This window comes from Eubalaena glacialis, chromosome 1 (genome assembly GCF_028564815.1).
Source record: "Eubalaena glacialis isolate mEubGla1 chromosome 1, mEubGla1.1.hap2.+ XY, whole genome shotgun sequence".
Taxonomy (NCBI): Eukaryota; Metazoa; Chordata; class Mammalia; order Artiodactyla; family Balaenidae; genus Eubalaena; species Eubalaena glacialis.
In genome coordinates this window covers 109,655,252-109,668,390 of record NC_083716.1, presented here as the reverse complement: position 1 = coordinate 109,668,390, position 13,139 = coordinate 109,655,252, and the positions used below count along the sequence as shown (strand labels likewise).

General features: G+C 37.7%; 1 protein-coding gene across 6 annotated transcripts in view; it reads right to left on the bottom strand.

Annotated features, from left to right (window-relative positions):
- HERC2 (HECT and RLD domain containing E3 ubiquitin protein ligase 2) overlaps positions 1 to 13,139 on the bottom strand; it is a 215,612-nt gene that overhangs the window by 73,183 nt on the left and 129,290 nt on the right. For all 6 annotated transcript variants that reach the window (XM_061182985.1, XM_061182988.1, XM_061182986.1 and 3 more), the window contains 3 exons: positions 12,111 to 12,301; positions 11,280 to 11,385; positions 11,100 to 11,191 (listed from right to left, as the gene is read on the bottom strand). In XM_061182985.1, coding sequence (XP_061038968.1) covers positions 11,100 to 11,191; positions 11,280 to 11,385; positions 12,111 to 12,301 — 389 coding nt within the window. The remainder of the gene's footprint in view (positions 1 to 11,099; positions 11,192 to 11,279; positions 11,386 to 12,110; positions 12,302 to 13,139) is intronic.

The window sequence follows — 13,139 nt, the reverse complement described above, 5'->3', positions numbered from 1 at the left end:
TGATCAAATTTTCCGATCATCTCATAAACATCTTTCTATTTTCGGCTTATCCAAAACGGAATCCAAACAGGATGCAACCTCCCTCTGTTAGGCCTTTGCCATTCATTTTTTAAAGTTGGCTCCCTGTCCCACGGAATGCCCCACCCCCCGTACTTGACATTCAGAGTATTCCTCTATTCCTGTATATCATGTGAACAAAGACTGAAGCAGCAGGAAGCACACACAACACAAATGACTTCTTGTTGCCTCAATGGGACCTAATCAAACCTTAAGATCTACCTATGATGTCACAGGAAGCACAGGTTGAGTGAAAAAGACAAATAGAGAAATGAAAAATTCTACAAGAAAAAAAGACCCTGTTCCTTTCTTTAGCAAGGAAAAACCAAGACAGTTAAGATTTTAATGAAGTGCAAAGTGCAGACACTGCCTGAATCACGATTCAGAGTAACCAACTGCAAAAAACCATTTATTGGATAATTGGGAAAATTTAAACATTGACTGGATATTGTATGATATTAAAGAAAAATTTTTCAGTGTGATGGCACTGTGGTTACATTTTTAAAGTCCTTGTTAGAAATGAATAATTGAAGTACTCACTACTGAAATAAGGCCATGTCTAGAACTTGCTTTAAAAACCCTCAAAAAAAAAAAAAGGGCGGGGGGGGAGGACACATGGAGGGAGTTAGTGAAACACGACTGGCAAAAATGTTGATAATCGTTGAAACTGGGTGATAGGTTCATGGAGGATTCAGTATACTTACTATTTTCAGTTATGTTAGAAAATTCCTGTCACAAACCATTTTGATAGGAAAAGCAATGCTAGAAGAAAGAGTCCAGGAGCTTTACAGGAATGGTAATATTCTAGTTCTTAAGTTTGCTGGAGGGATGGAGAGTGGGCCTTGAATTTTCTGAATACTCACAATGCTTCATATTTCTCATATACGTGAAATACACTATTCTGTGCTTCTCAAATATTATGTAATAAATTGTTTTGAACTGAAAATTTATTAAAATCAATACACCTTTTATGAATACCTATCTCAGTTACTGAATAAATTATTTCTGTGGTTATTGATTTACTTAAAAAAAAAAAAAAAAAATTCAGTAGCATAATTAAGATAACAGACAAGCTGCATTCCATTACCCAGCAACAAGTTAATAAAATGTACTAAAATGCAATATTATCTTTTCTCAGAAAAACTCAATAATATCTTCAATTTTCATCATTTGCCACTTTATTAATTTATTACCACCATTGGTATTAACTGTTAATTTATTACATGGTATTCCATAAAACAGTTTAATGACATTCAAGAACGAATGGTGTTCCAAAATTTTATTTATTGAAGACGGGAAGAAAATAAACAGAACAAAAACCTTCTGGTGTACCCAAAGGCCAGAGCATCAACTCTTAGACCTGGGGGAAAGTGTTGGTACGGTCCCATAGTCTCTAGATACAAGTTACCAACCTTCCAGCTTGAAAAACTTAACCTATCGCTGGCTGTGTATCAGCTTCTTTAACGTAACACACTGGGATCACATTGAACTTGCCTGCCTTTATGTGGGCAGAAAAAAATAATAATGATTCTTACCCAAGGAGGCAAAAGACCTGTACGCAGAAAACTATAAGATACTGATGAAAGAAATCAAAGATGACACAAACAGATGGAGAGATATACCATGTTCTTGGACTGGAAGAGTTAATATTGTGAAAATGACTATACTACCCAAAGCAATCTACAGATTCAATGCAATCCATTTCAAATTACCAATGCCATTTTTCACAGAACTAGAACAAGAAATTTCACAAATTGCATGGAAACACAAAAGACCCTGAATAGCCAAAGCAATCTTGAGAAAGAAAAACAAAGCTGGAGGAACCAGTATCCCTGACTTCAGACTATACTACAAAGCTACAGTAATCAAAACAGTATGGTACTGGCACAAAAACAGAAATATAGATCAATGGAACGGGATAGAAAGCCCAGAGATAAACCCACGCACCGATGGTCACCTAATCTATGACAAAGGAGGCAAGACTCCACAATGGAGAAAAGACAGTGTCTTTAATAAGTGGTGCTGGGGAAACTCGACACCTACATATAAAAGAATGAAATTAGAACACTCCCTAACACCATACACAAAAATAAACTCAAAACGGATTAAAGACCTAAATGTAAGGCTGGATTATTATAAAACTCTTAGAGGAAAACAGGCAAAACAATCTTTGACATAAATCACAGAGAGATCTTTTTTGATCCACCTCCTAGAGTAATGAAAATAAAAACAAAAATAAACAAATGGGACCAAATTAAATTCAAAAGCTTTTGCACAGCAAAGGAAACCGTAAACAAAACAAAAAGACAACCCTCAGAATGGGAGAAAATATTTGCAAACAAAGCAACTAACACGGGATTAATCTCCAAAATATACAAACAGCTCATGAAGCTCAATATCAAACAGACAAATAGCCCAATCAAAAAATGGGTGGAAGATCTAAAGAGACATTTCTCCAAAGAAGACATACAGATGGGCAACAGGCACATGAAAAGATGCTCAATATCACTAATTATTAGACAAATGCAAATCAAAAATACAATGAGGTATCACCTCAAACTGGTCAGAATGGCCATCATCAAAAAATCTACAAACAATAAATGCTACAGAGGGTGTAGGGCAAAGGGAACCCTCCTACACTGTTTGTGGGAATGTAAATTGCTGCAGCCACTATGGAGAACAGTATGGAGGTTCCTTTAAAAACTAAAAATAGAACTACCATATGGCCCAGCAATCCCACTCCTGGGCATATGTCCAGAGAAAACCATAATTTGAAAAGATACATGCACCCCAATCTTTACTAGAGCACTATTTACAATAGCCAGGACATGGAAGCAACATAAATGTCCATCAAAAGAGGAATGGATAAAGAAGATGTGGTACATATATACAATGGAATGTAACTCAGCCATAAAAAAGAACAAAATAATGCCATTTGCAGCAAGATGGATGGACCTAGAGATAGTCATACCAAGTGAAGTAAGTCAGACACAGAAAGACAAACATCATATATCGCTTACATGTGGAATCTAAAAAAAAAAGGGTACAAATGAACTTATTTACAAAACAGAAGTAGAGTCATGGATGTAGAAAACAAACTTATAGTTACCAAGGGATAACGGGTGGAGGGATAAATTGGGAGATTGGGACTGACATATACACACTGCTATATATAAAATAGATAACTAATAAGAACCTGCTGTATAGCACGGGGAACTCTACTCAATACTCTGTAATGGCCTATATGGGAAAAGAATCTAAAAAAAAAGAGTGGATACATATACATGTATAACTGATTCACTTTGCTGTACACCTGAAACTAACACACTGTAAGTCAACTATACGCCAATAAAAATTTTTTAAAAGTAATAAAGCAATGATTAGCTAACTGCATTTAATAATTTAAAAATAAACTCACTTATGATAAACTTTAGATGAATAAAAAGTCAACTATTTGGTATCTTTATCCACTATCATACCAATTAACTAAGTTCTCATGAGATAATGTATACGTAGTTAAAAAAAAAATTGCTTTAACCTGCGTTACTTCAAATATATTTAATTTACTAAAATAGTGTTCACATCTGTGTGGAAAGATTTACTACAAGATTTATAAGGCAGTCTCACTGATCTGTAATATGTACTGTTTAAAAGAACCTTCACTGATTCTCTCAGACAGAATTTTCAAGAGATAAAATTAACTTGGATTCATTTTGAAATTTTCCTTATTACCAAATTAAAGGTATGAAAACAAAAAAGCAATTTCCAGTGTCACATGTATGGTCAGAAAGAACTATTGCAATAGTAACAGGTATTTAACGCGAATAACACAACGCTAAATGCACAAAGCACCCTGACATGCTTGGCAATGACTTTTGCCAAGAGCTTTTACCCCTGCTTCTTACCAAAGATAGTGAGGACGAAATTTGTTTTGTTTTCTTTTCACGCTGATCTGATAAGCAACAAATTCAAGTTGTACACATGTCAAATTTTTAAATAAATACAATTATTTAATTAAGGGGGAAAAAATGGGCTCAATGTTATTATAGAGATGGTCAAAAAAAGGTAACTCCATTGTCATTTGCAAACCATCAAAAAGGAACACTATGGGAGAGTGGCCAAGATGGCAGAGTAGAAGGACACTAAGCTCACCTCTTCTCACAAGCACAATAAAATCACAACAATCTGCAGAACAACTATCGTTGAAAAAGACTGACACCTACTAGAAAAGATCCTCTACAGCTAAAGACATAAAGATGGACCACAGCAAGACTGGTAGGACAGGCAGGCTCATGATATAATTAAATCCCATACCCCCCCGGGGTTGGCAACTCACAAATTGGAGAATAATTATATTACAGAGGTTCTCCAACAGGATTGAGAGTTCTGAGCCCATCACGCTCCCCAGCCTGGGGGTCTGGCACCGGGAAGAGGAACCCTGAGAGCATTTGGCTTTGAAGATCAGGGGGCTTGACTGGAGGAGCTCCGGAGGACTGGGGGAAATAGAGACTTCACTCATAAAGGGTGCATGCAAAATCTCACGTGCACCAGGACCAAGAGCAAAAGCAGCAATCTGATAGGTATCTGGGCCTGATCTACCTGCTGGTCTTGGGAGGGTCTCCTGGGGAGGCAGGGGGCGGCTGTAGCCCACACTGGGGGCATAGACACTGGTGGCAGATATATCGGGAGAATATTCACCTGCATGAGCTCTCCTGGAGGCTGACATTCTGGCACCAAGACCTGGCCCCACCCACCAGGCTCTAGGCTCCAATGCTGGAATGCCTCAGGATAAACAACAAACTAGGTGCGGAAACAGCCATCAGCAGACAGACTGCCTAAAGACTTCCTGACCCCACAGCTGCCTCTATACATGGTCCTGCCCACCAGAGGACCAAGACCCAGCTCCACCTACCAGGGGGCAGGCACCAGCCCCGCCTGCCAGGAATCTTACTCAACTATCTAGACCAGCCTCACTCACCAGAGGTCAGACACCAGAAGCAAGAAAATGACAGTCCTGCAGCCAACAGACCAAGTCTGCAAATGCAGGCCAGACCCTACCCTGGAACCAGCTGGCCCTTGGCCCTTCCTTGGGTGATGAGAAGGAAGTGCACTGCTGGGACGCATAGGACGTCTCTTACAGAGGGCCACTTCTCCAAGGTTGAGAAACAGAACCAACCTACCACATACATAAAAATACAAATAGCAATTTAGACAAAATGAAGCAACAGGATTATGTTTCAGACGAAGTAACAAGATAAAACGCCAGAAGAAATACTAAGTGACATCAAGGCAACCTACCCAAGAAAGAGTTCAGAGTAATGATCATAAAGATGATGAAAGAACTCAGAAGGAGAATAGATGCACAGAGCGAGAAATCAGAAGTTTTTTAATAAAGAATTAGAAAATATACAGAACAACCAAACAGAATTAAAGAATGCAATAATTGAACTGAAAAATATACTAGAAGGAATCAACAGTAGCCTAAATGAGGCAGAAGAATGGATTAGTGAGCTAGAACACAGAGTAGTGGAAATCACTGCTACCAAACAGAGAAAAGAACGAAAAGAAATGAGGACAGTTTAAGAGACCTCTAGGACGACGACAAGTGCACAAATATTCATATTATAGGGGTCCCAGAAGGAGAAGAGAGAGAAAGGACTTGATAAAATATCTGAAGAGATAATAGCTGAAAACTTACCTAAGCTGGGAAAGGAAAAAGTCAACCAAGTCCAGGAAGCACAGAGAGTCCCATATAGGATTAACCCGCAGAGGAATAATACACAAGGACATATTGTCATAAAAATGAAAAAATTAAAGATAAAGAGAGAATATTAAAAGTAACAAGGGAAAAGCAAAAAATAACATACAAGGGAATCCTATAAGGCTATCAGCTGATTTTTCAGCAAAACCTCTGCAGACCAGAAGGGAGTGCACAATATAAAGTGATGAAAGAGAAAAACCTATAACCAAGAATATTCCACATACCAAGGCTCTCACTGAGATTTAATGGAGAAAACAAAAGCTTTACAGACAAGGAAAAGCTAAAAGAATTCAGGAACATCAAACCAGCTTTACAGCAAATGCTAAAGGAACTTCTCTAGGTGGAAAAGAAAAGGATACAACTAGAAACAAGAAAATTACAAAATGGAAATGCTCACTGGTAAAGGCAAACATACAGCAGGAAATCATTCACACACAAAGCTAGTAGGGAGGTTAAAAGACAAAAGGAGTAAAATCATCTGTACCCAAAATAAGGGTTTAAGGGATAGACAAAACAATTAAATGTAAAATATGAATTCAAAAACAGTGACCATGAGGGGAGAAGAGTACAAATGCAGGGTATCTAAAATGCATTTGAAATTAAGAGATCAGCAACTTAAAACAAGCACATATTTAACTAGACTGCTGTACAAAAACCTCACAGTAACCACAAAACAAAAACCTGTAATAGAAATACATACAAAAAAGAAAAAGGAATGCAAAATAACACTAAAGATAGTCATCAAATCAGAAGAGAAGAGAACAAAAGAAGAAAGGGGAAAAAAAGACCTACAAAAACAAATCCAAAACAATTAGCAAAACGGCAGTAGGAACATACATATGGATAAATACCTTAAATGTAAACGGACTAAATGCTCCAACCAAAAGACACAGACTGACTGAATGGAAACAAAAACATGACCCATATATTTGCTGCCTGTAGGAGACTCACTTCAGATCTAGAGACACATACAAACTGAAAATGAGGGGAAGAAATGTTATATCTTCTTCAATCCAAGAAGGAGATACAACAATTGTAAATATATATACACCCAACAGAAAAGCATCTCAATATATAAGGCAAACATTAACAGACATAAAAGGAGAAATCGACAGTAACACAATAACAGTGGGGGACTTTAATACCCCACCTTCATTAGTGGACAGATCACCCAGACAGAAAATCAATAAGGAAACACAGGCTTTAAACGACATATTAGACCAGAGGGGCTTAATTGATATTTATAAAGCATTCTACCCGAGAGTAGCAGAATACACATTCTTTTCAAGTACACATGGAACATTCTCCAGGATAGATCACATGCTAGGCCACAAAGCAAGCCTCGGTAAATTTAAGAAAACTGAAATAATAGCAAGCATCTTTTACGACCACAACACTATGAGATTAGAAATCGACTACAAGAAAACAACTGCAAAAAAAGTAAACATGTGGAGGCTGAACAATATGCTACTAAACAACCAGTGGATCACTGAAGAAATCAAGGAGGAAATCAGAAAATACCTATAGACAAATGAAAATAAAAACATGATGATCCAAAACCTATGAGATGCAGCAAAGCAATTCTAAGAGGGGAGTTCTCAAATAAACAACAAACCTTATGCCTAAAGCAACTAGAGAAACAAGAACAAACAAAACCCAAAGTTAGGAGAAGGAAAGAAATCATAAAGATCAGAGCAGAAACAAATGAAATAAAGACTAAAATACCAATAGAAAAGATCAATGAAACTACAAGCTCGTCCTTTGAAAACATAAACAAAATTGATAAACCTTTAGCCAGAATCATCAAGAAAAAACGGGAGAGGGCCAGAAACAATATAATCAGAAATGAAAAAGAAGTTATAACCGAGGGCACAGAAATACAAAGGGTCATAAGAGACTATTACGAGCAACAATATGCCAATAAAATGGACAATCTAAAAGAAATGGACAAATTCCTAAAAGGTATAATCTCCCAAGACTGAACCACAAAGAAATAGAAAATATGAACAGACCAATTACAAGTACTGCTATTGAAATCTGTGACTTTTTTAAATTAATTAAGCCATTTATTTTTTATTGACGTATAGTTGATATATAATATTATGTGAGTTACAGGTATACAATATAGTGATTCACAATTTTTAAAGGTTATACTCCATATCTGCTATATTCCCCATGTTGTACAATATATCCTTGTAGCTTATTTTATACCTAATAGTTTGTGCCTCTTAATCCCCTACCCCTATATTGCCCCTCCCCCCTTCCTTCTCCCCCTGGTAGCCACTAGTTTGTTCTCTATGTCTGTGAGTCAGCTTCTTTTTGTTATATTCACTAGCTGGTGTATTTTTCAGATTCCACGTGTAAGTGATATCATACAGTATCTGTCTTTCTCTGTCTGACTTATTTCACTTAGCATAATGCCCTCCAAGTCCATCCATGTTGTTGCAAATGGCAAATTTTCATTCTCTTTTGTGGCTGAGCAGTACTCCATTGTATTTATGTATCACGTCTTTATCCATTCTTCTGTTGATGGACACTTACGTTGCTTCCCTATTTTGACAACTGTAAATAATGTTGCTATGAACATTGGGGTACATGTTATCTTTTTCAGATATATACATGTACCAATTTACACTCCCACCAACAGTGTACAATTGTTCCCTTTTCTGCAAAAATCCTCGCTAACATTTGTTATTTGTGTTCTTTTTGCTGACAGCCATTCTGACAGGTCTGAGGTGATATCTCATTGTGGTTTTAATTTGCATTTCACTGATGATTTGTGATTTCGAGTATCTTTTCATGTGCCTGTTGGCCATCTGCATTTCTTCTTTGGAAAAATGTCTATTCAGTTCTTCTGCTCATTTTTTAATTGGGTTGTTTTTTTGCTGTTGTGTTGTATGAGCTGTTTATATATGCTGTATATTAATCCCTTATCAGTCATATCATTTCAATTTTTTTCTCCCATTCAACAGGTTGTCTTTTCATTTTCTCCAGGGTATCCTTTGCTGTGCAAAAGCTTTTCAGTTAGTTATGTGCTGAATCTGTGATTTTAAAACTTGCAACAATCAAAAGTCCAGGACCAGATGGCTTCACAGGTGAATTCTACCAAACATTTAGAGAAGAGTTAACACCTATCCTTCTGAAACTAATGCAAAAAATAAAACTGCAGAGGAAGGAACATTCCCAAACTCATTCTATGAAGCCACCATCACCCTGAGAGCAAAACCAGACAAAGATATCACAAACACACACACACAAAAAAAAAAAAAAAGAAAGAAAAGAAAATTTACAGGACAATTATCACTGATGAACATAGACACAAAAATCCTCAACGGGTGGCCTCCCTGATGGTGCGGTGGTTAAGACTCCGCGCTCCCAATGCAGGGGGCCTGGGTTTGATCCCTGGTCAGGGAACTAGATCTCACATGCATGCTGCAACTAAGCAGCTGGTGAACCGCAACTAAGGAGCCTGTGAGCCTCAACTGAAGGAGCCCACCTGCTGCAACTAAGGAGCCCATGTACCGCAACTAAGGAGCTGGCGAGCCACAATTAAGAAGCCCTCGAAACACAACTAAGCAGCCTGCCTGCTGCAACTAAGGAGCCCGACTGCTGCAAGTAAGACCTGACTCAACCAAATAAATATTTTTTTTAAAAAAATCCCCCACGAAATACTAGCAAACCAAATCCAACAATACATTAAAAGGATCATACACCATCATCAAGTAGAATTATCCCAGGGATGCAAGGATTTTTCAGTACCCACAAATCAGTGTGATACACCACGTTAACAAATTGAAGAATAAAAACCATATTATCATCTCACTGGATGCAGAAAAAGCTTTTGACAAAATTCAACACCCACTTATGATAAAAACTCTCCAGAAAGTGGGCATAGAGGGAACATACCTCAACATAATAAAGGCCATAAAGCCCATCCTGGGCTTGAAATAAAGATACTGTACTACTGTACTCTATACAGTACTGTACAGTAAAGTACACAAAAGCACAACCACTTGTAGAGGATGCACCCACATGACAATGTACGCCAGACACGTGAACTAACTTACATGACTGGACATGTGAACACACGTTCTCATCTTTGAAAGTTCGCATCTTGAAGGTTCGTATGTAGGGGACTTACTGTACTCAGAAAACTTTAAGATGCTAATGTAGGAAACAGAAGACGACACAAACAGATGGAAAGATACACCATGTTCTTAGATTGGAAGAATCAATATTGTGAAAATGACTATACTACCCCAGGCAATCTACAGTATCAATGCAATCCCTATCAAATTACCAATGGCATTTTTCACAAAACTAGAACAAAAAAATTTTTTAATTTGTATGTAGACACAAAAGACCCCGAAAGCCAAAGCAATCTTGAGAAAGAAAAACAGAGCTGGAGGAATCGGGATCCCTGACTTCAGACTATACTACAAAGCTACAGTCATCAAGACAGTATGGTACTGGCACAAAAACAGAAATACAGATCAATGGAACAGGAGAGAAAGCCCAGAAATAAACCCACGCACATATGGTCACCTTATCTTTGACAAAGGAGGCAAGAATAGACAATAGAGAAAAGACAGCCTCTTCAGTAAGTGGTGCTGGGAAAACTGGACAGCTACATGTAAAAGCACGAAATTAGAATACTTCCTAACACCATACACAAAAAACACTCAAGATGGATTAAAGACCTAAATGTAAGGCTGGATTATTATAAAACTCTTAGAGGAAAACACAGGTAGAACACTCTATGATATAAATCACAGGAAGATCCTTTTTGACCCACCTCCTAGAGTAATGGAAATAAAAACAAAAATAAACAAATGGAATCTAATTAAACTCAAAAGCCTTTGCACAGCAAAGGAAACCATAAACAAAAACACAACACTCAGAATGGAAGAAAGTATTTGCAAATGATGCAATTGATAAGGGATTAATCTCCACAATCTACAAACAGCTCATGAAGCTCAGTATCAAAAAAACAAACAACCCAATCAAAAAATGGGCAGGAGGCCTAAATAGACATTTCTCCAAAGAAGACATACAGATGCCCAACAGGCACATGAAAAGATGCTCAATATCACTAATTAGAGAAATGCAAATCAAAACTACAGTGAGGTATCACCTCATACCAGTCAGAATGGCCAACATTAAAAAGTCTACAAATAATAATGTTGGAGAGGGTGTGGAGAAAAGGGAACCCTCCTGCACTGTTGGTGGGAATGTAAATTGGTGCAGCCACCATGGAGAACAGTATGGAGACTCTACTTACCTCTGTGGAGTCATTCAGAAGGGACACTGTGGTGTCAGTGGGGTTAATGTTGATTGTCTTTAATTCAATTAGGTTATTTAGGGAATTTCCACCTAGGAAGAAAAGGGGGGTAAAGGAATCAGACAAAGTAGTTTTTATTATATGATAGAAGATACTTTTTGAGTAAAGTAATTCAATTACCTGACACGACAACCAGGGAAGGCATGTAACTACTGTCAGCAGGATCCACTATCATTTTTAATCTATGAACAAGAACATCTGGGAAAATCTCCAAACGAATCCAATGCTTTAAAAAAAAAAAAAAAAGAGCCTTCTTAGTAAAATTCAGCTATATTTTAGCTAGAAAGTATCACTAAAGCTTGACTCTCAATGAGATTTTTAAAATATATAATTTCACATGAGAGATAGAATTTGCCTTTAAGCTGGCAGAAACAAGAGTATTCTACTGCATTACTTGTTTATTAGAGGAATGTCTCCCTCTAAGCCCCAGAAATCATGTGTTTATAGACTCCTGACCTAGGGTGGTCCCTTAATACCCATCAAAGAGTAGGTTATAGAAAACGCTAGAGTCAAAGTGGAGGGAAAGCACCTTTCTCCAAGTCTAACTTGCATGTCTAGATGAGGCACACCCATATGTAAGTGCGAATAAAACAGCATTCCAAAGATAAACACATATTTGTTAGGATATATTAGAAAAACTTCTAACCAGAAGCAGAATCTGAACTCATACATTTTACGTGGGGGAATAAAACAAAACAAAACAAACCCTATTATACCCTCTATCAGTTATATAAAATCTATTACCTATACTGTTTGAAAATCTCTGACAATAAAAGCTGGATGGCATATTACTCTGCAACTTTAAAGTAATTATGAACTAAAATACAAAATGAGTACTGAGAGGTGCCATCACAGTATAACTTAGTAGGTTTTTCAAAGTTCGTGCTGAAGCTCTAAAAGGTAAAGCCATCTAAATGAAGTGTTTCTGGAAGTGCCCCCATGGCACACTACCTTTCCTTGTGAGCCAGAGGACTGCCAGCAGGGCTCACTGCCGTCAATGAGACGGGAAGCCTGGTTCACAGAGGATGACACATTTAGGCTCTTCACCATCCGCGCCCAGCTATCCAGCAGCATTCCTGGCTGACTGTTGTGAGAGCGCTTCAGCTGTTTTCCAGAACGGCCACAAAATATTGCAGACTGTCCTATTTCATGGCGGTCAAACAGTGTTAATACTTGTGGGACAGAACCTTCACAACCAAGAAATAAATATTACATAGTGTTGAGCTCCTTACTTCAAGAAAATAGTAAGTTTCCAAATTAAAAGGAGCTAATAAATACCTAAAATGGCTTCAAAAAAACCTAGTCAAGGTATTTAACCCCAATTTATGAGATAAAGTTCATATAATGCTATGATTTATTCCACTTGACTCTCTTGAGTAACAACAGAGTGATACATTTCCAGATAGAACGATACATATAAGCTGGGGTGGGGCGGGGGGGAAGTTCAGTAACTGTGCTTACAGAAAACATTCTTATCAAAAAACCTTTCATAAATGCAACAAAAACAAATTTGTGAAGTTTCTACCTCCATTAATGGTAAATCTGGAAATTCATCTAGCTCTCCCATTGAGGACAACTAGAAGAGGCAGACAAAACATTTAAAGATGAATAAATCTTGAAAGTATCAGAGTTAACAGGGTGATAAAGAATTATGGGACCAAAATCAGAGAAAGGCTGAGATGAAAGGTGTCGAGATGAGTGCCCCATGGATCAGAGGCTGCTTTTCCCCAGTGTCTTTGTCAGTTTCTAAGGGGAACCTTAAAGAGGACACATGACACTTCTGATGGCTTCCTAGGGGGAGGGGGCCAGGAACTGGACTCCAGAGCTCACCAGGAAAGAAGGGGATGGCCACAGAAAAACTCACACTTTGGGCTGGGATCCCAACAGGAAGAACCCCTAGAGGAAGGGTGAACTCTGCAGGGTTGTCTGTTTGTTTTCAGATTGCAGCTCTGCATGAAATCACCTCAATCAATGAAACTG